General features: G+C 43.5%; 1 protein-coding gene across 3 annotated transcripts in view; it reads right to left on the minus strand.

Annotated features, from left to right (window-relative positions):
• Positions 1-23,220, minus strand: part of LOC308198688 (OX-2 membrane glycoprotein-like) — a 33,647-nt gene extending 10,427 nt beyond the window's left edge. The window contains exons 1-6 of one of the 3 annotated variants that reach the window (XM_080601544.1): positions 22,979-23,220; positions 20,986-21,067; positions 19,899-20,225; positions 18,975-19,241; positions 16,970-17,086; positions 5,956-8,417 (exon numbers count right to left, since the gene is read on the minus strand). In XM_080601544.1, the coding sequence (XP_080457670.1) occupies positions 8,410-8,417; positions 16,970-17,086; positions 18,975-19,241; positions 19,899-20,225; positions 20,986-21,058 (792 nt within the window). In that variant the 5' untranslated portion in view covers positions 21,059-21,067; positions 22,979-23,220 and the 3' untranslated portion in view covers positions 5,956-8,409. Of the gene's footprint in view, positions 1-5,955; positions 8,418-16,969; positions 17,087-18,974; positions 19,242-19,898; positions 20,226-20,985; positions 21,068-22,650; positions 22,938-22,978 lie in introns of those variants that run through there. The other 2 variants (XM_080601543.1, XM_080601542.1) reach the window with 2 other exon arrangements.
• Positions 23,221-25,102: the final 1,882 nt, after the last annotated feature.

Consider the following 25,102-nt stretch of genomic DNA (forward strand, 5'->3'; position numbering starts at 1 on the left):
TCCCAAGAGTGGTGTAAATCCATTCAGCAGAGGATTTATAGTTTGTTGAATAATTTTTCATAACATCCGCATAATACAAGTTAGGACAATAGCAAATAATTTCATGCTTACTGTTTACCACTTACCTTAAAAAAAAAAAAAAAAAAAGAGAGACAAAAGAAAAAATTTTTTTAAAAATGGTGCACTTTCTAGGAATATCTCCTTTCTTATACTAAAATACCAAGCTTTCAGCTAATATAGAAAAGACCGAGGAAGAGAGACCTTACAGCAGAAACTTCACTTTTTGAACACAACAGGAAAATATCCCAAGGAGAGTGCTTCCAGGACGCCAGAAGTCTGCTCTAATCAGTGAGGTCAGCTGCCTGTACCATTTGAGATTTCCTTGTCTGATCTGCTGCAGTGACCCTGCATTCAGCATGACAATTTTTCTGGATGCTGGGGTGCCCATGTTGCTTTCTATGGTTACTTGCACCCCTCGACTCTTTACATTGAATAGATTAACATGGAACACCGTATCAGAAGGAGAAAGAAAATATCTATTTTGGCTAGCGAAGGCACAGCTCCCATTCCTGTGGGAACAGTGGGATTTTTCCATAGATGGGAAGACTTTCTGCGCAGTGTTGTTTACATGCCAAAAATAAATGCTTAACAATGCTTTTATACTGACTTTTAGGCACCATGCTTAGCAAAGAGTTTTATCTTGCCCAAATTCAATATTAGATTCAAATTTTTTACCCAAATTTGGCCTGCACAGCACTAGCAGAAACGTGTCTGAAAACTCTGAGAGCCTAGACCTCACGTGAAGCAGAACAGCTAGGGCCAGTGGTGCACTCAGGAAAATAAACTCTTCACAGTTCGAAAAATGCTTCATAGTAAACAACACTGGGAGGCTACAGCAAAAAGCTTGCCCTGAAGTTTTCAACAAGGCTGTGCTGAGTAACTCCCAGGGTTTCGTAATGCCTTTGCTCCCTGTCTGGTTTGAGGGGACAGGAAGAGAGGAGAGGGGCTGCCCCTCAGCGTCCCTCTCTTTTGGTAGACCGCCAACCAGCTCCCACAAGCATTCAACGAACCCGGGTCACTACTCCTCCCAGCGCTGGGATTTCTGCCTGTCCAGTGAAAACGCTGTTGTTCAGGAGGAAGCCAGCCCACACAAGAACACTTCCCAGCTTCTCGCGAGCGATTTTCAATTTCTCCTCCTAAAAACTGCTAGGCAGCACAGCTACAACATGGCTGGTCAGCATGGGTAGAATAGCAATTCCTCCCTGCAGGGAAGCAGACAGGAAAGGATCTCAGGGCATGGTTATTCCTGCAAGTTGCAATAAGATTTAACCCTGCCAGTGCCTGAATCAGTTTGGAAGGTCAGTTTTGTCAGCCACAAATTAGGAAAGTGCTTCACCAGGATGGGAGTGATGGAAGCAGGGAGGGAAGGAGAAGCTCACTGTGGAAGAGCTCTGGCCAACAGCATGCGTGCCCAATCTGTGATAACATTCCAGCAAATTCAGTCTCAGATCCCAATAAATACTACACAGCTCAGGGAGAAAATATTTCTGAATAGTTCATCTGAAATCCTACCATCACTCCAGATCAAAGATGATGAATTTACCTTCATTTAGCTTTGAATTCAGTTCTGCCAGAAAATGCTTCATGTATCACTCCTCACATCTCCCTGTACATAGAGAAACAATGGTTCAAGGAAGCACTAGGAACACATGTTCAGGGGCACATCAGAGACTCCAAGATTAATGCTCATATACTCTTTGGAGAGCAAAGGGGTTTTTTCTGTTAAATTTGGAGACTTAAAAAAATGTTCATACGGAAAACTTTCAGAAAAGTAAGTTTCCCTTAACACTCACTTCCTTTATTTTAAAGTTTGGTGTGGGAGGAGTCAGCTTTTGCTACCTTAGCCCTGTGCTAAACTGAGTTTTTGTGTAAATATAAACAGAAATCACTTCACCTCCTACTTAACTATAGTGAGCTAGAGCCATGGGCAAAGAGCAAGTAGGAACAATGTTGCTAGGCAAGACTGACGTGTGTTTCCCACTGATATGGAGCAAATCACCACGGGAGAGTATTGTGCTTGCCTGGAGGTGAAAGGGCAGCATCTGCTGCAGCAGACACACCTGTGCGTTTGCACCCAGAGAAGTCAGTGGGACAATGGGAAAGCACAGCCGAGCGCATGCAAGCACCTCCTTGACTCCAGGCAGGCAATTTGGAGGCTAAGCAGGACATGTGAGCTCCCTCTGATCTCTCCTAGTGCAACCACTCTCACTCACATTCCTTCTGGGATGCTCATGGCTGCCAAGGAAACACGTCACATTTCTCTCACCTCCAGGCAATTCCCATGGCTATGCCCTCTGAGATGTCTGAGATATTCTCCACGTATCCATCAAAGCCTTGCACATTTTCCTAGTGCTGCTCTCGGGGTCACAAGTAGTGCTGGCTGGTGGGTCCATCAAGGAAACAAGGCGTACGAAAATGATTTTGTACTTACCTTTCATCTTCTTATCCCAGGTTGTTCTGCCAACAAGGAAGGCAGAACTGTGCCAATGTCTGCCACCTCTGTGTAAACAATCAGCAGAAATCCCCAGCTGCTTAATATAAATCAAGCTTAACACTAGCACAAGAGCAGAGAGCGCATGCTTCCCTTTTTCTCCACTGTGAAACGCAGAGCACGCTGCTCTGTAGGGCCCAGAGTTGCACATTTTCGCTATGTGTCCAAAAGCCCAAATTCAGGCAGCTAAGGAGGAGAGGATATGTGAATGGGTGACCTAAGTGCTGGACAATGCACACCCAGCGTGCCAGGAAGGATCTGGTCTCTGTGGAGCTCCGGCTGCTGGCTGACAGACGGTCACCTCCATTTTCCCCAGGTCTGTGTGACGGTGTCCAGGCTGTTTTCCTCTCCTAGGGAGGCTGACTTCTCGTTTGGAAAGAAGGACAAGAATCGGCAGAGTTTTCACCACATGGCTACTGAGACCCCAGGAGAGGGCAACAGCTTCACACAGGACTACTGCAAAGTCGGCTATCAGAGAGAGAATGGGATGAGTTGAATGGAGAGCACTTCCAGACAAACAGAAGATAGCATTCACGGGGAAAAATCACTTACAAAGAACAAAAGAGAGATGAGTAAGGAACAGATGGGACCAGGACTGGGAGCAAGGAAGCCCGAAAAAAGGGAAGCACGCAATCAGAAGGAAAGGAAGTGAAATCAGAAACGCTTTAGGAGTGGGTGAAATCAAACAGTAATCCTTCACTCTCTCATGGCGTGTTTAGCTACTGAAATACTACACTAACTACTTCACTAGCGGTTTGTTAACCTATCACTGCCAGAACAGGCAACCTGTCTGAGAAATGCCTCACCTACCAAGAAGTGACCTGCTTAACACTCCCTTCTAAGTCAGCTGTGGGAAACATCTCACTTCCTTCTTTTGTCAGCCTATGACACCCAGCTATGTTGTTTTCTAGAAATTAATTACCAAGCTGAAATTAGTAAGGAAATCCAACTCCTTGGTTTCTTTAAGGAAACCCTGATTAGCAAAGCCACAGCTGTAACCCTATTCTTTATTGCCCCATTCTGCCCCTCCAGGGGGCCATGTTTCCTCCCACAGGCAGGGCACGTTACAGGTCTCCAACCGGAGCACTGGGAGCCTGTTGTTCCCCTCTCTTTCCAGCCACCCCTACATTCACATGGCACAAGGAGCCTCATTTGTGGAGAAGATATTGATTGATTATGCACGTGGAAGCTGCAGATTGTCTCTCTTGCTTCAGCACAAGGAACTCAGTGGTTGGGGGGCTAAATGAAAACCTCACCACCTGCTTGTTTTCCTACTGAGGCACAACAGACAGCCTACGGCTCCGTCCAGTCTGATTTTGTGAAGACAAAGTTGCTGGATGTCAGGAGGGACGACCACCACTGAAGCACTAGCGCTGGTGAGCTTCCCAACGTGCTAGAAGACCAGTGAAGTGAGTTTCCTCTGGCACACCAGACAATCTGTGTGCCATTAGCTGGTTGCCTATACAGAAAGGCATTCTGTAAGACTGTTGGTTTTCATCTGGATGTCATGAGATCAGGGCTCGGGAAATAGAAATACCCTATTCAGAATGAAAAACAGCACAAGGTCCCTGAGAGAGGACAGCATGTGACACCCATGTGCAGAAAGTGAATGCTGCTCACTACACATGGTCTCAGAAAAACACATTTAAGTTCTTTCAGCTTAAAAGCTCTTTAAGCCCTTCTGAGTGATAAACATCAACGTGCACATTCACGTCCAGCGTCACTTCTGCTGCTAACTTCAGCCCATCTTAAGAAAAAAATCCAGACAAAAAAAAACCACAAAAACAATACATCCTTGTAGCTTCTATAATTATCCCACACTTCCTTCCCTGAAATCATCTGATGGCAGCAGCCTAAGAACAGTTTCTGCCTCACTCACAAAGGAAAGGGCATTTTAGTTACCACATGGGATGACAGAACAGGGAAAAAGTTACCTGGAAGCATCCAGAAAGTCTATTTTTCAGACTGGGAAACTGGAGCAATGTTGTGCAGAAGCAAAATTCCTGTATCAGTGAAAGATGACATAAGTATACAAGCAAAAGCCCAAGCATGCATTCACCAGTTCAGAAGCAGCTGGAGCAGCTGGCCTGATGTCACGCTGAATGGTCAGTGCAGTGAGACAAGGAGAAAACAGCTGAGGCAAGAATGAAAGACATCCTGATATTGCCATCAAAAGTGGTAATTCCATTTTGCAAACTCCATCTCTGCTAGAAGCCTAGCCCTGCCTGCTAGGTTTTTGCTCTTTCCATCGTTACAGCCATGCACGGAAATTGTTATCTCTAGCAGAGAGCTCACCTTCCTGCCCTGTCTGTCAGCACAATCCAAGACTTAGAATAATGGCATCCTTGAGCATGCCAGGGACAAAAGAACACAAAGAGAGGACACAGCTGTAGGAACTAAATTCATTATGACCTCAGAAGAAAAGCAAACATCTTGATAGGTTCTGAGGAGCAGGCAGCCAGACAAAAAAAGCAACTTGTCAGACGACCTTGGCATTTCCCAAGGAAAGCTGTTACTCTGCATTTGTTAACCTTCTATAAAGTTACAGGTGACCAGTCTAGTTTCCCTAAGGTGATTTAACCCTGCTAATGAATGTCAGCCCCCTCCTGAACTCCCCCAGCCCTGGCTTCTTGCTTCCCACCCCACTCTGCTAGCACAACGCACCTCAAGTGGTGGGGCCAAGCAACACCCGGCCAGCTCCGCCAGCAGCTCCCAGGCCATAACGAGCAGCCCTTCTGCTGTTCTGCATGGGAAAAACAGCTCTTCTCCCTGGGAAACACACAGCTTGCCCTGCACTGTGCTCTGGGAAGTGGTGCTGCCAGCTGTCTCCCTTCTCTTTGCTGTCCAGCCTTGGAGAGCCAGGAGGAGAAACTACCAACTCCCGTCTCTCCAGATGAGATATGTCAGCAGTGAGACTTGTACTTCTGGCCAGCCTCTGCTAGGGAGTTCTTCAGAACTCGTCTGTAGCAAAAGAAAAATCTAAGTGGCAGTTTATGTTATGATCTCAAAATCTCTGGAAATCACCCATTCCACCATCTGATGGAGCTCAGGCAGACTGTAAGTTGCTGCCTTTCACTGGTACTGCAAGACCCAGGACGTAGTCCCATGACTCTGAACTCCTTTAGGGAGATGGGAGTGTTGCCACACGCTTTTAACTATAACCAAGTTTCTGACTACATTTTTTTTAAGCTAATGCCATGACAAACAAAAACTGTTGCTTCACAATTCACTCCCAAAAGGTCATATGTCTTTAAGAACACAACAGGCCACCTCTGCCTTTTCCAGAGAAATTATTCACGTACTTAGAGCTCGTGCATGATGCTTTTCTCATTCTACTCTGCTTGATTTACAAAAGCCCACACATGCTGTGAATGCTACTTACAAATAAAAGGAATCATGTGGCCTTACTTTCAAAGTCACTTTATTTGGCTTCTTTTCAGCAAAGGCAAATACACAAAGCAGGACAGTCAATACATAAGTAAAGGATACAACTTCACATAAAGAATAAATAAGCAACAAACATGAGACTCCGCTAAAAATATACATTTGATTAACCAAAGAAGTTTTCAAATCTGAAGCAAACTGCAGGTGCTGTGGTTAAAAATACTTATGTAAATTCATCTCAAAACTTATTTCACTTGAAAAAAAAATTTTTTTTGAAGAAAAAACACCTTAAAACTCCCCTGCTTTCTGTACAGAAAAGAAGGAAAGTGCAAATCGAGACTACAAAAAAGCCCAACTTAGAAGGAAGGGTTTCTGCTATCTCAAATCTACAAGCAGAAAAACACAGACCAGTTGGTGTTTGGAGTGGATCAGATATTTTTTGCTAGGAAAAAAATGAAATAAATAAATAACACATGTTGCACCTGCACAGAAAATATCACCCCTCATGCTCTCAATAACACATGTGGACATGAGCACGCACAAAGTTTTGCCAGACCCTCGAGAGGCAGCCACTCTGGATGGCAGTACTCTGACCAGGCTAGTTCAGAACAAAAATTCTGTTCTGAACAAATTGGCCACAAGTCTCACAGCTGTCAAACCTTCTCTGTTGATTTTTTAAATAGGCGGTTTATACAGTTGGCTAAGACTAGCGCCAGGTGCTTCCAGAGCTTCCTTCCAGTCTCAGCTATTTCATGCATCTGGGAGACGGCAGAAACCAAAACACCACATGCTTCATGAGACAGAGTACTTCAGGTGCACAAGCGAAGGGTTATCAAACCCAAAAGACTGGCAGTGATCCCAATACATCGGCAAATATTAAGACGGAACAAAGACTGAGCAACACCTTAAACATCAGCATTTGAAGTAGAACAGAACTTACTGGAGGAACCCTGCAGTCCTACCGGCTGTCGGTAAAATGGGCCACAAAGTTGGCACACCCAGAGGTAGGTTTGTTTTTAGCAAGGTTCATGTTGTGAAATAGGCACAGGGGTCCAGTGAGGACTCAGGAGGCAGTGGGCACGCTTAGGCATTGGCCTCCTACATGAACTGAAATACAATGTCCGGGAGCCTGCTCTCACAACCATGCGCTGCAGCAGAGTGAACAGGTGGGACAGGCAACCAGAGAAGTAAGCCTGGAAATGATCATACCAGCAGACATGGGTAAGCATTTCGGGGGAAAAAAAGTCCAAAAAATAAATAATTAAAAAAAGGGAGAGAAGGGTTCCAGTCTTACCTGGGGCAGCTTGTATGAGTAACACGGAGTCTTTATCTGCTACTAAAAACATGGCAAAGTAGTAAATTCAGCTTCTGTAAAACTTCCCACTGATACCATTAAATCCTCAGTAGTGATGCAGGGTAGTTATCTCAGGGCATAACATCCCACATGACAAAGTCCAAGTATGGGAAAAATTATTTAGGCCAGCAGAATAATTTGTTTGTGCTTAAATACAACAAGAAAAGATGAAGATGGGGAGACTATTCTAAGCAGTGTATAAGCTGACCATGACGACAACGGAGGAGGCTAGTCCATGCAATTTGAAAGCTAAGCAAGGAACAGGCTGGGTTAACAGCACTGTAGCAGAAAGACAGAGAGAGAATGACAGCAAAATAGAAAAGGTAAAGAGTATCTAATATTTCCACTACTGGATTTTGCTTCAGATCACTTATATATTAAATAATATATTAAAAAAAATAACAAATGAAAAACACAGCAAAGAAGTGGGATTTAAAAGAAAAGTCAAATAAAATAAATTACTTAAAACACTTCTTTCTCAACTGTGGTTGCTACTGCTTCTGATCTGTCACCTGCCATGGACCCTATTGACCTTTTACCAACAATTTTTGGCAGATTTGGTCTCTAGAGACAACTCAGAAATACAGTTGTTGCACACTCACTGAGGAAAGGGAGTTGCATCAGCTGGATAAGAAAGAAGAAAAGGTGATATCAGGAAGGAGATGAACGAGGAGTTGCACCAAGTGAAACTGCAGGCAGCAATTAGCAAAAACACCCCCCAACCCACCCCCATCTCTCCACTGAAATCAATTAAGTACTGGAAGAGGATCCCCAGAGAGCTCACAGAGCCTCCATCCCTGGACATCTTCAAACTTCCATGGGAAGAAGGCAAATACATTTGGAGACTGGAGGTACCAAGATTGGTACAAGCATAGCAGACGTTGCCTGGCTGCAGAAGGGTGGACTACGCGTTCCCTCTAGTCCTGCTTCTTGTGATTAACGGATAACAAGCATTGTGCTAGTCTTTCAGTGATGAACAAGCCATCTAGACAGTGCAGTGCTCTGGTCCTGATGCATTTTCCTTTTATCACTGCTACTTTCTAGCCATGGAAGTCACTGCTTTTAATGTTGACTTCAGGCTGCCAGGCCACAATGATCAGGTAAGATGAATGGAAATCCTCTAGTATCCTAGAAAACAAAGGAAAAAAGATGAATTGTGGCCATCATGTTGCTGCCCCAGGTCTTGCTGAGCAGTGTGGCTGCTGATGGAGCACACTTTGGGGGAAAAGGCAGGGAGGAACAGTCACAGAACTGCCCTCCAGAGAACTGCCATAGGACCTTCCCTGCTGCATCGTGAGTTACCTATCTTCTTAAAACACCATGAGAAAGGCTTCAATCTCTGCTCCCCTCGCTTCTTCTGTTTTCTACAGGTGATACTTTACCTCAAAGAGGAGGGTCACATGCCTAACACACACAGGGTTGTTACATCAAGCAATCCATGACCAAATTTCTTAAGGAAGAAATTCTTCACTCAGAGGGTGGTGAGGCCCTGACGCAGACTGCCCAGAGAAGCTATAGATGCCCCATCCATGTGGATGCTGGTGCGACCCCAAGTGCAGCCAGAGCCATCACTGGCACAGCTCCTTGCCAGCTTGCCCTGCACTAACAGCATCTGTGCCCCTGTCCTCCCCAGATGGGTGCTCTCAGGCACCTTAGGCCCCCTCCTTATTTTGTTATGCTCCAGGGGGAATACTCTAAAAATTCACAACCAGCTTCACCTGGGGAGCAGTCAGTGACCCCACCTCAGCAGCAGCTGCCAAGAGACTTTACTGGTACAGAGTGAAGCTCGGCAGTGGAAAAGGGGTTTATAGACCAGTCTACATTATTTACATTACACAAGGTATCAATGTGCAGTTCCATTTAAGTTAATGACTGATGGAGGAAAACAGGCAGTTACTATGGTCCAACGATGACAGGAATCTTTTCTTTTTTAAAAAAGTAATGAAAAAGGGAGGAGCAGAAAACATAATGCCAGTGGGAAATTTGCATCAAAGCCTGGTGATTTTGATCACCAAAGTTTTAAAATCAGTCACAGAACCATAGAACAATCTGGGTCAAGAGGGACCTTAAGGATCATCTCAAAATCATCAGCCTAGCTTAGAGTACTCTATTGTTCTTATTCTGAAGCAGAATAAACAGAAGGCTTCAGAACAAGTATTCCTTGACGTTCATCTGCTTGCATCATCTGGAAATTTAATAACATACCTTGAAACTAAGAGGACAACCGTCATGTCCCTTTTTAAATGGACAAAATTGGCAGCTGAGTGCAAAGCCTTATTGCATGTTTAAACAGAAGAACAAAAATAAGAAGGTATTTTCAAACAAGTCATGGGGAATACAGAATGAAAAATTTCCAGGATTGGTGTTAATCTATTTGCATATAATAGGAATAATTTACTGAAGATAAGAAAAAAAAAAAAAAGCAAAACTTCCTCCATTTCCTACAAATAAAATTCCAAAGAAATAGGCAAAGTTATTACACTGTTCTTTGTTTTCATTTAACCATGACTACCGACACCCATTCAAATGATATTTCAAATTTTGCAAACTGTTGATCTGAAGACAAGATTATGTGAATTTTAAACAACAACATGTCTACTTAACCACGGAATTTTAATTATGGCAAATACACAATGCAAATTTCAGAATATTGCAGTGTGATTGGGAACATATCAAACCCTAGCTTTGTTTATAAACGGTGAAAAGCAAGCCAACTTTCCTAGTTTTGGTAATACACAAATAGGGATGTTTGTTGAATATATAGTTTGGTATTTCAGAATTTAATGGTAATGTTTGAGATCCAATTTATAATGCTATTTTGTGTGTCTTTGAAAAAAATCCTTCTTGCATAGCATGACCAGGAATTAGGAGACAACTATTAAATATATGCAATATGACAAATGCTTGGAAAAAAATCACAATGGAAGAGACTTCCAAAATTACTTAGCGTATCTTGTACTGGATTTATGTCTGCCCTACCCACCATTTGCACTCATTTCAGTGACAAGTAATTTATCCAGAAGGGGTCCATATACAGGACAACATAGCAACCTGCTTAAAATTTGACAGCTAACAAGTTTAGTGCAAGTATGAAAAATAAAACCCCTGGCATCCTTGCTCTTTGTGTAGGAGAGTAAGAAAAGCTTCCATCTCCTGGTCTAAAGAACACTGTCTACAACTAAGGTATTTTTTTTAAAAGGAAAAACATTTCATAACTGAGCAGATAAATAATGCCTACCAAGGAATGAACAAGAAATTGAAGCAGCCAGACAACTTCATATACACCATAGGAATGCAATTTATCATCCTTTTCAGCTACTGGTCTTTTTTCTGCTTATATACAAAGTACTATTGTTCAAATAAAAGAGGGCAGGCTGGGAAAGTATTTTATTTAGTGCAGAAATAAAAGCCACTATGATGCATGGGACGGAAACTGTGTTAGTCACACATAGTAAAGGCCTCCCTGTCTGCTGAGGAAGGGCTTTGTTTTTAGCAGCACATACTTAAGCTGCTAAACAGAACAACACCTGAGAGGTTTCCTATGCCAGCACCTTCATCTTGTCGGTGGTGAGCAGGATTAGTTTCATCCTTCTGGACAAAAAAAAGCCACACTGCGGTGCAAACATCCCTAAAGAGGCAGGGCCACCTCGCATGGCGGTGCAGGACCTCAAACCCGAAGTGCTGCCAGGAGGGTTGGCAGCGCCTCCGAGCAAAGCAATGCAACCCCAGCTGCTCACGCAGGAGCCTCGGAAGGCCCAGCTGGCACATCTGCAACTGCATCAGGGGCTGCTCTGCCCGTCATGCCAATGCTTCGCAAGGGTGTTTGCACCTTCCTGACACAGAGAGCTACCCCGGTGCCGGCCCCAGCCAGCGCTGCCTTCTCCCTGCCGGTTTATCTCCAAAACGGAAAGCAGGATGGTGAGTGTGCCTCTCCAGCAAAGGGGACACGCCGTGGGAAAGGGTGATGGGGAAGCGCACAGAGCACAAGCTCTGCCCACCCTTAGCCACGAAAACAGGTAATATTAATACATGGAAAGCTCTCAAAGAGTGCCCATACCCTACTCTGTGTGTGATGCAGACTGGAAGGTACTGCTGCCAGGCATGGCTTTGTAAACAGAGCAAATTTAAGCGACTTACTAAGGAACAGAAGTTGTCTGCAAGCAGAAGCAGTCTGCAAGTGTGTCATGAAACCCAGAACGCATCTTTTGCTTCCCTCGTGTTGTGAAATATTTGTGTCTGTGGTATGCCAGATGGGCAGTCAAACCCTGATGGCATCAAAATTACTCCACTGCTAAAGTGTTCGTATGGGTCCTTTTTGTTTTTCTCTTTACACTGTTTAGGTCTTCTGGGCTACAATATTTTTATATTTTTTTTGGGGGGGGGGGGAGGAGTTGTTTGTTTGTTTTAAAACAAACAAGTGTTAAGTAGGGTAAAGGAGTGAGGTTATCGTAAGCAAAACAACTTTCAATTACACCATGGCATGTTTTTGCTATTTTGGGTGATTTCAAAATAGGACAACTAGAATCTCTCGCTCACAGTAAAGCCACATTGCAGAGGGAACCAAGGCGGTTCTAGGAGGAGCCTCCCCCACAGGAACACTGTGCCTGCCAGAGACCCATTCCCCTGGGAGCAGCACGATGTGCCCCGCTGGCTCCGGACACAGGAGGCCTCTGAAAGGCTGACATTTAGCTGTCACTTCAGGAAATCTATTTTGAAAAGTCTCATAATACCGACCCATTACGGTGTTGTTCTCTACTATTCTCCTACTATTAAGAAAAACAGATCCTGCTGTGTGTCAAAGCACGCCCACTGAAGAAACAAGCACTTATACAGACCAAATAAGAACTTGTGTAATTTATAAGTCAAACCTGATAAACACAGCCTTCCTCAAAATGAATAACCACTGGAGGATCCTCCCAAAATAGTCCTTACCTTCCCTGTAAACAAGAATAAGGCAATGGAAAGCTTGTTCAGGTGTTTGTTCCTGTAAAGTTTCCTGAGTAACTGGAATCTACCACACATGACTTCCATATTATCTAGCCTTTCAGGACATCTTAGGTCCCCAAAATTTAATTTTTTATTTCCTATATATTCCAGCTGATCAGCAAAAGTGTTATCTGCAGCTTAACAGAGCTGGATCTGTATTATTTGCAGCAACTTCAGGAATTCAAAAAAATAATAATCAAGGAGCCTTAAATTCCTATTCAGAGTAGTAAGTGATGTCTAGCTGGTAATGCAGAGATTTTTGTTGTTTTATAGCACTCTTGTAACATTCCAGGTATACCGAGGTTCAGCATCTCTTCAAAGCTCATTGTCTGTATTCTAACAAGCATTTTGAAACAAGGATTTTAATGCTTATTAAAATAAGTAATTTCATGGAAAATTTCCACATGAAGGAAAACTTGAATGTTTCAATTTCCAAACTGGACAAACACATTGTCATGTTGGAGTTTTCTAGAGAACAGATTTTTTGATCAGTCTTTTCTCCTCTGACTCCTCAAGATTTCGTCTTTCAGATTCACCTAATCTGATCATCCTCCTTAGGTCACATCATACCTATTCAATAACACGCTCCAAGAAATTGTCATGGGAATCATAGGATCATTTAGGTTGGAAAAGACCTCTAAGATCATCAAGTTCAACCAAGATGAAACAGTCCCATTTTTTTGTCATGTTATTGTAACTTTGAAACACAAATATACTATTCGACAATTTCTAAAGCTTTGCACATAGCAAAACATGCATAAGCCACCCAAGGTAGATCATTTTTTTTCTTACTTGGATACCAATGGGAAAAAAAAAATCTGTTTGTGAAATAGACTTTCCTTCCAGAAAACCACAAGCCTCCAAAGAACACTTTGCTTGGAATTTAATCCTGCTGTAGGCTGCTAGCTCCTGAGAACTTACTGTAAAGATCTTCAAATGGCCAGACTGAAACATGAGCATCTTTCAGGTCTTAGAAAAAAGAGCGGATGCTGCGGAAAGCATATAGGTTGAGACATGTATGTGGTAGGTGAGCCACAGGAATCTGTCAAGACTAAGAACCTTTATTTTGCTTTGGTACAAGCAGCTGGCTCGTTAACTGGACTGCTTGACATTGGCATGCTCTACAGTGAAGCACTATTAGCTGAAGCAGTCAGGAAAAGGTGCAACGTTTTACCAGAAAGTATCACCGACAAACTCCTAGCATGGGTGAGGTTACATCTGCAGAAAGGTGGTTCACTGTAGCCTGCTCATCGCTCTTAATCAAGTGACAACACAGCCAGGTTTGCCTCTGTGCTTGGCAGAGGGTGAAGATGCAAGCTTTCCAATGATTTTGCATCCCCTCTTGCTCCCAAATACATGACTTTTTGCCAAACTTTAAAGGCTTTGTGAAGAGTTGTGAAGGCTTCACTTGGATTGTTTTTGCAGAGAACCAAAACACGTATGTGTTCTGTAACTGGTACTTATGGCAAACGCCCAAGGGAAGGAACATCAGCTTTGAGCCTCAGCTCTTCATCCTATTCTCAAGTGTCTGCCACAGGGAGAAGGGAGAAAACAAAAACAAAAGCAAAGCAGAAAACAACAACCCTATTCTCAGCAGCAAAAGAGGAGAAAATTTGACAGAGAAGGCTCCCCAGCCATACAGATAAAAAAAAACAGTATTTTAATTAAAAAAAAAAGGCATCTTGACGAAACTGGAAAGGCTTTGCTTTCTGTCTAGTGCAGAATCAAAAGAACTATTGAAACCCCAGGCAATAGCCTCAGACAGACATTGGCATCCTCCAGTCAGTGCTATCAGCTCTCCGCTAGGTTGTCTTTAAAAGTGCGTGCAGAAGTATGTGTATGTAGGCACTGCTTCTTGTTTTAACAGAATCTGAGCACAGCAGAGGGTAAAACCAGAAGAGCTTTCTGCAAGATGTTACTCTCTTTTGGGGGAATCTTTACACTTTAAAGAACATAACAGATTTCACGGATGATCAGGGAAAAAAACAAGTCACTGCAAAAACAGACTACGATCAAAAGTTTACTGTTGACAGGGGAATTAAGGATATGGAAGAGACTTCCTCATTACTGTGTGGCAGCTGGGAGTGGTAACACCCTAAATACAGTGTAGTACTTTAAAAGAACAGACACCCAAAGACTACCAAGCCTACTGTAGAAGTCACATTCCAGCACTACTAGAACCCGTGGTAAATGGGAAGGAACACTAACAACTGAAGTTCCTAAAATCTTGCTGTTGTTCATAAACACCAGTACAACAAACTTACATCCATTGCTAAGTTCTGTTCACCTAATTTTCCCCCTCTGCCCCAGGTATTAACAATCTCATTAATGATGACTTGTTGGCTATAGGGGCTGTAGGCTGAGAGAATCCACTTCTCTAACGGCTCAGAGCTTGGAGCCAGCAGTTAATGAAGGAGGTTTCATTTTACACATACTGTGCTTTTCTATGCCTTATGCTTTACTTAAAAGGGGTGGAGAGGGTTCTGTTCAAAGTTTCCAAAATAACGTGTAGGCTTAGTTGTTGCACATCACAACTGGTGTCTCTACAGCCAGAAGTTGTGTCCTGCACAAGCGGCGATGTGGTACAAGGATGCACGAAGTGGCATGAGGGTTCAAAGTCTGACAGACAGTGGATGGTGCAGAGGACAGGAAACCTGCCATGAAGCTAACCATCCTGACTGCTGGGATGGTCTTGTGACATGTCATCACTGGAAACATAGGCAGGCACTGCCTGGAGAACTTAATAGCCAAGGACCAAAACCATGCGAGGAGGAATATTAACACCCTCAGCCTGGTCTGAACACAAACAGCCTGTCTAGCCTAGCCATGTTTCACTGACAGACCTTGCTCCTGCTTGGGCCACCAGTGCGGCCACAGAACCTGAGCGTGCTTCTCCTCATCTGGCGTGCAACAAAGGGGATAACATATTCTGCAAGGCAGCACCCGCACTGCATAGCGATCTCCATGTCTGGACACTCTCTGATCCACTCCAGAGGGTGATCATGGACCTCTGCTAGGCCACCCCTGCCTCAGGGTCTCTCCTGCTTTGTATAAGCTCAGTGGTGTTTGGAAGGGGGTTTCCTAAGAACAGAACCAAAATACAGAACCAACTCCTTGTCCTTTAACTTCCAGTTTGGTCTGAAAATTCAAAAGGAATTTCCTCTTCTAAATGCTTTATAGGACTGATGCAGAGCTCAAACACATTCTGTTATTAAGTAGTAATATTTGGTTATATTTGGGGTCTAAAAAGCATTAATTTCTCCTTCTTCTCAATGAAGAGTTTCGTGTCCCTGGCAGCAGCAGCTGTACTGGGTTACCCCGTCTTAACAGTTAAGTGCCATAGTTCTAGACACATCTGATGTTCTGGAAATACCTCTTTAAATTATCACATCATCATGAAGTGTCTGAAGATTCAGAAATGAACTGAGTCAATGTGGCCTGGCTTCTGACAGCGTTTCTAAACACAGTGATAGAATTTAAAGCCAGGCATATCATTCTTATCCTGTCATGCAAAAACAAAATTAGCAATGACCATCAAGTCTCGAGATTTCTGAAACTTAAGCCTTCTCCTCCTCTCTATTACTTTTCCCTTTCCTTTCTGTTCATAGCAGCAAAGACTAGAGAGCTGAGCTGGGCCCCTCACTACAAGAAGGACATGGAGGTGCTCGAGAGAGTACAGAGAAGGGCAACAAAGCTGGTGAGGGGTCTGGAGAACAAGTCTTAGGAGGAGCAGCTGAGGGAGCTGGGATTGTTCAGCCTGGAGGAGGCTCAGGGGTGACCTTATCGCTCTCTATAGGTACCTTATAGGAGGCTGTAGCGAGGTGGGGGTTGGTCTGTTCTCCCACGTGCCTGGTGACAGGACGAGGGGGAATGGGCTAAAGTTGCATCAGGGGAGGTTTAGGTTGGATATTAGGAAAAACTTCTGTACCGAAAGGGTTGTTAGGCATTGGAATGGGCTGCCCAGGGAAGTGGTTGAGTCACCATCCCTGGAGGTCTTTAAAAGACGTTTAGATGTAGCCCTTAGTGATATGGTTTAGTGTAGGACTTGTTAGTGTTAGGTCAGAGGTTGGACTGGGTGATCTTGGAGGTCTCTTCCAACCTAGACGATTCTGTGATTCTGTGATTATTGGGTCACCACACGTACAAGCACATTGCACTGACTACAGTTTCTCCTTCATTCAGCATTAGGAACCAGGCTCACATGACAAGCTTGAGCTAACTTCTCCATCACATCACACTGTGTCTTAAAATGCGTAAGCATGCTGTGACCAGAAGAAAGCCCTTCCTCGAATTTTCTCACCAATGTACCAGTTCTCATACGAAAAACTCTATGAGCAGACCTACACTTAATTCTTTGTTGTCCTTCCATGAAAATAAGGAAGACCAGCAAATTACTTAATTCTGCTGAGACTTCCACGAGACAGCAAAACAAGGTAGTGTATCCTGTTCTGCTTGTATCCTGCTCTCCTGACTTGTAGTCTTGCATTGTCCTTTAGCAGTAGCAGTGGGAAAACAGCTCTTGAAATTGCATGCAACTGAGGCAACCTCTAATAACCACGAACACATTATGAATTTTGCAATATGACAGTCCACACACCTTAATGATATCTCAGCAGTCTCAATCTTCTCTGCTGACAACAAGACCTTATTATGGTTCTATGGCTCAAAACATTGGTTTCCACACCACGACTCACCGCCATAGGTCCTCTTGCATATCCTCTTCCTCCACCTCAGAGTGATCAGAATCAGGACCAAGATGACAAGTAAAATACCCAGAGCAATCATCAGACCCAGGAATGAGAATCCCTCTTCTATGAAGAACAAAAAAAAAGCAAACAGAGATAAATTTATCTATGAAAAATAGAAAGAGAGCCAAGAGAAGTATCCGTTTAATGATAACTGTTCCTAATCAAGAGTTTGTGAAAGTTATTGCTAAGCTTCATAAAAGCAGCAATTGCTTAGGACAGAGTGTGTGTATCTTCCAAGACAAACATACTTGCCCACTGCTTTCCAGAAAATGCTTTGTAAAGAAAAGATGTTCGTCCCCAGCACATAAAATTGTCATTCCCACCCTTATACAATAATTGTGACACATACACAAGCAGAATTTTATGTGCCCTAACACTTTCTGAAAAGCTTTTTGTTTACCCTGAATCTGCATTTTAGTTTGTAAAATAAAAGCTATTCCTATTATTGTTAAGCACATAAAACTGTTGCAAAGACTAAATGAACTTTCAGAAAAGAAGATAGCGTGTTTTGATTCGTGCAAGTAGCTATAAACAACATTTGAGTGTAAATGTCCCTCTCTAGTTGGGCATTAGCCGCTTGATATGACTGCCATTAATCAAAATAATAACATGAACGCTCAGTTCATTGCTCACTGATATTAGTGAGAAAGCTTACCGAACGGAAATTTAATTGAATTGAGCCAAAGCTATTATGTCTTTTAACACAGCTAGGTTGAACTAGAAATGCAATTAATTTGAATTTCTCCTTCTCTAAAATACAAAAAGATTACTAAAAGAACAAGCTATTCCTGGACTCTTCATTCTCCTAGTAAAGAATAACAGGAATCTCAATTTCCTGCTTTTAGAGATACACACTTACCTTTTTAAAAGGCCAAAACAAAACAATATTGCATTTGAGACAGGATGGAAAGATTTATTACGATTCTGCAATTAGTGTCTCTCAGAAGTAAGGACTAATTTGCTGTTGAAGTTCGAGAGAGATTTTAAAAGTCAGATTTTATTCTTTTTCATATAACAATAATTTCTCAAGCATGTAATATGGGAAATAACCCTTAAACCCAATCTGCTTTTCTTGTTTTCCTAATTTCTGAAGTAGCAAAGTGATCTTCCTTTTAAGGTTCTGGATTTGGGTAAGTGGATTTTAAACCACCTATGCCAACACTCCTGTGTGAACTGAGGTTGGTACTTCAGCTTTTCATGTTTCTATTTCTCATCCATAGGACTGGGGCCGAAAGCTTTCCAGCAGAACAGAACATTGGAATAAGAAATAAAGTAGCGCTACCAGATATTCAGAAGTTAAATACCCTGTATTTAAGATTTCCCCATAACACCGATTTAAGTATCTTCAGCTGATCACCTTCCTATCTGCCCTAAAATACCATTCCTCCCTGGCCATTAGTGCAATACACGTGTCTCTTGGCTAAAACGTCAGAGAAACTAAAGCATATTGCACAGGTTAACTGAATACAATACCAAAGCATGAAGTAAGTTTATCTGAAACATTTGCTTAACTGTTGTTTAATAGAGAGCTTGTTATTAATTTCAAAACTTCCACTTCAGTAATTATTAAGCCACTCACAGCATTTTTACTTCATAAAAATGTTTTTCACCTGATACATACATCTATACCTATCTAGATATCTTTGGAGTGTCAAAGAAACCAGGAAGGCTTGCCCGAAAAGTGACATTCAGCTTGCTACAGAGTGCATGGTGCCTGTACCTCCCTGGCTGACTAGTGTTTTTTGGTGTTTTTTTTTTTTCCCCTGTTGGAGGCAACAGTATATCCTCATCTCAAAGACAACAATAAATGCAGAGTAGGGTTTCTTTCCTCCTTACTTGGCACAGACACATTTCACTCCCTCTCTTTCCCAGCAGATTCCTATCCAAACATGCTATTGCAAAACACAGAGGCCAAGGGAACGCTAACAAGGACTTAATATCATTCACCTACCGTTTTTGATTTTTACGGGCAATTCCATTTCTTCATTCTTGTTGCTTACTCTGCAGGTCAAGTCCTGCTTACTGATGCTCTGAGAGTCAGAGATCTCCAGTTTACTGGTGATGGACACTACCCCGTTGCTGTGCCTGACCCTCTCCTGTGTAGGGGTGTAATTGAACAGGTTGTTCCAGCTGACGGTGGGCTCTGGGAGGCCAACAGCATTACAGATGGCTATCAAATGACCTTCGGAAATGTTATAGTGGACAGACGCACTGAGACCTTCCAAGACACAAAAGAGACAATCCATCACCACAAAGAGCATTGGTCAGAAGCAGTAAGTAACAGCAGGTTAAACGTTATCAGTCAGAGAGAAGCTCACTAGATTCTCACACACACCCATGGCACAGGAATGCAGAGAAAGCTCATTGGGCCAAGTCCTCCCTGAGATTTAATGTTCCTTCCCTTATACTGAAGTGATATACCCCAAAGGTTTCCCTTTATCCAGAATCCCAGGTTTTACAGTGGTTTGCTAAATTAAAACCATTATTTTGTCCATTTTTTTCTCCTGTCTGCTAATCCCTGGTCAATGCTAGGGATCAGCAGGGCAGCTCACAGTGCTGGGGTTGTACCTGGCACCAAAACGAAACTGCAGTAGGCAACATCGCCCCCCCCATGTTCCAGCTGGGACTTGGCTTCCAGTTTGGCTTACAAAGATCTCGCTCCTCACTTTTTAGCTGCTACTAACAAACATGGATATCCCAGAGACAAAGGCACCACAACAGGCTTGAATATGACCCCAGAAAGTCTTGTTCACTGCAATAAACCTCTATTTCTACAGCATGTCCTGCTGAGGGTTGCTCCTACCACTGCAGTTTGAGTCCACTTGAGGAAACCCCTCCCTTTCCACTAGAGACATATCCCTGCAGAGAACCTCACCAAAGACGCTCAGGCAGGTCCGTCCCGACAAGGAGCCACGAGGGAAGACATTGAAGAGGCACGTGTAACACCCTGTATCATCCAGTTTCGCAGCCCAGAAAGTGATGCTTGTGTCATTGAGTACCAGACTTGTGAAATTCATCCGGTCTTGGTAGGGCTCATGGATCTTTAATCCTTTCAGGGTGCTGTACGTAGCTATATTATTATGCGTTTTTTCAGAGTCCTTCTGCCAGGTCACTTGCAGAACATCCTCGGGCTCTGTCAGGGTACAACTGAGAGTCGCAATGTCGCCCTCATTCACCTTCATGTGTTCAGTCTGAGTAATCACTGCAGCAACATGAAACAGTTAGCAAAATGGGCAAATATCACACTTATTCAGAAGCCTGACACTATTCTGAGCCCTGGCATACCCACAGACTTAACAATTCAACCAACTAATCACTATTTCTATGTTCTTCCCCCGCCAAGGAGTCTCCTGAATCGTCCTAGAAATCAATGACGTTATACTGATTCATATTGGCTGAGAATCTGGCTTCTTCTAAACTATTTACAAGAAAAAGACATCCTATTTCTGTACCCAGCCCTGCAGACTTCCACCTCAGTTTTATTATATCAGCTCATGGTTTCCCATTCTCAGCAAACATGTGGACAATTTTGCTTCCTAAAAGCTAGAGGAAGATTGAACACAGGGGAAGTGCATGCAAATCCATTCTTAGAGTACTGAAGGGCAAAATAGGCTAAAGAAAATGTCTGGACTTTATAGCTTCAGAGTTTGTGGTGCATTTGAGAGGGATGGAGAGAAAAAGAGAGATTTGTTCCAGAGAAGATGATCAAGGAAGTTGTGAACTCCAGCAAACACAAGTGTCCAGTCATAGATATGGGATGTTGCATGTCCTCCCCATCTCCAAATCCTGCTCCAGGAGATCTGGTGTCACATCTGCCAGCCCCAGCTATCTAATGTATGTCAAATGGCACCAGCAATCTGGATTTTACCTATTTTTGCCCCTTAGTCTGACTGGTGAAGGCTTGGGAATTGGAAATCAGCTCACCAGCCATTTCTAAGCAGATTTAGGGAAATTGAACTTACCATTTGCCTTTCCGAGCACAAGACAAAACAAACTCAAAAACAGGGCTTGGAAAGTCATTTTGGAAGGGAGCATCTGCTTCACCTGAAGAAAGATCAGAAGAGATGCATGGTTTAATAACAGATCATCTTCTGGTTATATCATGACTACAAGATGTGAATGCTAATGATTGCTTTGTCATTTAAGTAAAACAAACTTATCTGGGTAGATGACAAGTACTACAATTAGACAATAGAGATACCACTGAGGTCAAGGTGTGAACGTTGCATGATGAAAGCTAGAAAGGCATTAACTTTCTGGATTGTTCTTCACAGAACAATGTTCTTCAAACATTTACGTACAGAATTGCAAACTGCAGTTTATTCTTTCATAGAGCTCATGAATATGGGTTTGCTGAATGGATGAACTGGTGCACATGAAACAAAGGGTTATTACACTCTTTGTTAGACATGCTTTTGAAAGCCTGGTGCTTTCAGCTCAGAGACCCATGGACATGAGCAGATATGAGCTTTTACTCAGTTGCACTGTGATAGCAGAAATATCTACACAAACACTAGTGGAAGAAGGTGAACAGAAAAAAAGAGCCAGCGTCAGCCTTCAGACGTTCCTGGCAATGATTTTCCTCCACATTCGCACACACAGCCTGCATTGTGTGTCCAGTGGCTTCCACCAGGAGCGTAACATTGGTGTACAGCACAGCTCACGAGATCGAGGGATAAATTGAAAACATCTCGACACAAAACAGCATGAATTGGGGAACCTTTGGGGCACATCGCACCTGCTACATACAAACATTTCCAGGGAGGCAAAGGCGGCAAAACTGAGATTGCATTGCTGCTTTCAACTTACTTCATCACTTAATATTACCACAATGCTACCAAATTGTTGACCTGCCTGGAATTGTACCTGCTGTCATATTTAAGTGGAAACATTATTTTGCCTAATAATAATAATAATAACAATATTTGTAACACATATCATGTACACCTTCTTGTCTATGATTATAAACTAGCTGATGCTTTCTGGGAGCGTCTTCTACCAAGAACACAAGCAGACCCCTACTTCTGTAAGATTTTCACAACATGGAAAAAGCCAGAAAACAGAAACTGTGAAGCATTTTCTATGTTATCATCTGCCTTAAAAAAAAAAAAAAAAAAAAAAAAAAAAAGGATAGCTAATGAATAAATAAGTAAATGAAGAGAGAAAATTCTGTTTAAAAAACGACTTCCCAACAAACTCACACATACAACACGTACACACTCTGCCACTAGCCTGCCTTTACATTTCAGGCTCGCTGTGCTAAAACAACTCCCGGGACAACTCCACAGATGCCAAGTGTGAATACAGAACAAAATCTTGTGTGTAAAATCAAGACCTCAGCAACAAGCTTAATGCATCAGCAATAAGCTCAATGACTAACAAATTGATCAAGTAATAAAGCACAGGTAGTTGAGCATGGCTCTGCCATGGTCAGACAGCATTCCTAAAAACACACAAAAATCAGGAGCAAGCACAGCAAGTCAGAGGGAAGTTTGACGTTACAAAAGTGCATATAGACCACAGAAAGAAGCGCTACGCATGCTGGAAAGCACACCTTTCTGAGCGATTACGGCTCGTTGCTTTTTTTTCCCTTGGTAAGACCATAACCTGGTAGGACAGTAACACACCATTGCTCCCATCCGGCGTAGCTACAAGATCTCCTTTCCACGAGCAAACAGCGGGTCGTGGAGCCACTCTGGTCACCCAAAAAAAGTCCTGTGGGATCCCAGGCCCACCCTAGTCTCCTGGTGGGAAGGGTGTAAGACAACAGGGCAGCCCTTTGCCGCATCCCGCTTTCCACCGCCGCACCCCAGAGGTCACCCGAACCCCAGCGCCGCGCTGCCCCCCGCCCTCCTGCCTCCAGCCCCGGCCTCGGCGGAGGCTGAGCCCCCTGCCCTCAGCCAGCAGGACCCGGGCAGCACCCGACCCCCCCAAACGAAAGCCCCAGGTACTCACGCTCCGCGCCCTCGGGCGCCGACAGCGTCCGCGACAAAGGCAGTGACAGCGGCCGCGCCACTGGCAGAGCCCCGCTGCAGAACGGGGCGGAGCGGGGCGGGGCGCCCCCCCCAAAAAAAGTCCCGTAACGGGGGCGGGCAGAGCCCTCCGGACCCACCGGACCCCCGGGGGCTCGCCCCCTGCCTCCTCCTCCTCTGGGGCCGCTGCTGGCTGCGACGGGAGCAAGGTGGATGAGCAGCGGAACAGCGCCGAACAACGAGCATTAGGTAGTAACATCCGTTAGCATTAACAGCATTATTTATTAATTTAATATTTATTGTTATTATGTTTGCATTAAAGGCTTTCATTTTGCAACAAAATGCTAAAAGTAGAATCCAACAGCAGGGGCACACGGATCAATAATAATTTATAAGAATGGCCAAGAGCAGTGACGTTCTCCATCCAGACATTAGGAAATAAGCATTAAAAAAAAAAAAAAAAAGTGAAAAAAATCTTATGGAAGAGTTATTTTATGATATAAAATATCTAGGCAAGTTGATTTTATACCCAGGATCTTCTACAGCATCTTCCACTGCCAACGCTGCTTCTGCTGCCACCAGAGCTCTGTCCCAGGCTTGACAGAAACAGCCCACTTGTCAGTAACTACAAACGACATTCTTTATCACCTCTACAGGACAGCCAGCCTGTGTCTGCTGTTTGCTGTTTCTTGCTGCTTTCACACCTACTCTCACACTTGTGTTCACAGGTCATTCATACCAATTTCAACACTTCTGTTACATAGATAGAATGCTCCCTGTTTTAAAACATCATGGCTCCTGGGGAAAAACACCAGACTTGACACAGTTTACACACACACACACGACCCCCCCCCCCCCCCCCCCAAATAGCTTGACAGAGATGCCCATGTAGTGGTCAAGAGCCCACATAAAATGGAAACCACTTCTTTAAGACAGATATGTGTGGTCAGGCAGTGGCTCTTCCAGCTGGATACAACCCTTCTTAGAGACAATAGCTCCACCACCACGCTTGATCTAGAGGAGCCCTTCCTCTGACAACTAACAAACCGAAGCCCAAACTCTGCCACTGCCTTTTTTGAATATTTTCTTCCATCTCCTAAGGCCAAGGAGTAGGTCTTGAGTTCCTCAGATTTCCCTCCACCAGTCTTCCCTTTTTTGTTTTGGGTGGAGAATGGGTGCCCTCCAAAGCAGGTCTGGTCTCCAGCAGCTATTCTACTGTCCTACTGCTTGTTGCTTGAGACTGATGTACCCATACTCCTCAGACATTTTTTTTCTTTTTATGAGAGAAAAAAAAATCTCCTGTAATTACCTGCCTTCATAAATGTTGAGGGGATTTCTGAGGGAACTTTAGAGACCTGCAGACTATACAGCTTAAAATAAGTTTATCCAGAAGTGCTCTGTGCCATCAAAGCAACAAAAGCAGGGAAGTCCCAGGGACGTCTTCCTGCACTTAGTTCTTGATAATAAAGGGGACATTCAAGGGACTTGAATGATTTATTTATTTATTTATTTTATTAGCTTTCCCAGTAACCCATGTCTTCTGAGGTGGAAAGGTTCTATATTTATCTAATTTTTTCTGTTCCCTCAAAAGGCTGGGGGAACTGAGAGAAGAAGGAAGAAAATGATGAAAGGGTCTTCTTCTTTGGAAAAGAGGGAGGAAGCCAGAGCTGAGCAAAGAGAGGATAGTTCTGAAGCAATAAGTGAAGACTGGAGGTAACCTCAGGACAGAGGCAAACAGAAAGTACACCAGGCAGACCAGCAATTTCAGATAATAAAAACTTTTTATATTCATTATAGAAGAAAAAGACACAAAAGTCCCTTTCAGCCCCATTCTCCACTCTCATTTCAATTGCTTCTTTTAGCAAGCTCCCAGCTCAGCTCAGCAATTTCTGCCCAGTTCCACAAAGTTCTTTGTACATGACCTGCCCTCGAGCTGGTGGTGGTTGGGGTGACACTGACTCTCTAGTATGACAAAGCCTTTGAAGTCAGTGAGAACAAAAGTGAGTAGAAAGCTCTTGTCCTACGTTCTGGAGAGTTCTTTGTGCCCCTCCTTTTATTTTTTTCACCTGCAATGCTACGTGTGTGCTAGTGAAAAAGGAAATCTGAA

This window comes from Anser brachyrhynchus, assembly GCF_964034855.1.
Source record: "Anser brachyrhynchus genome assembly, chromosome: 1".
Lineage (NCBI taxonomy): Eukaryota > Metazoa > Chordata > Aves > Anseriformes > Anatidae > Anser > Anser brachyrhynchus.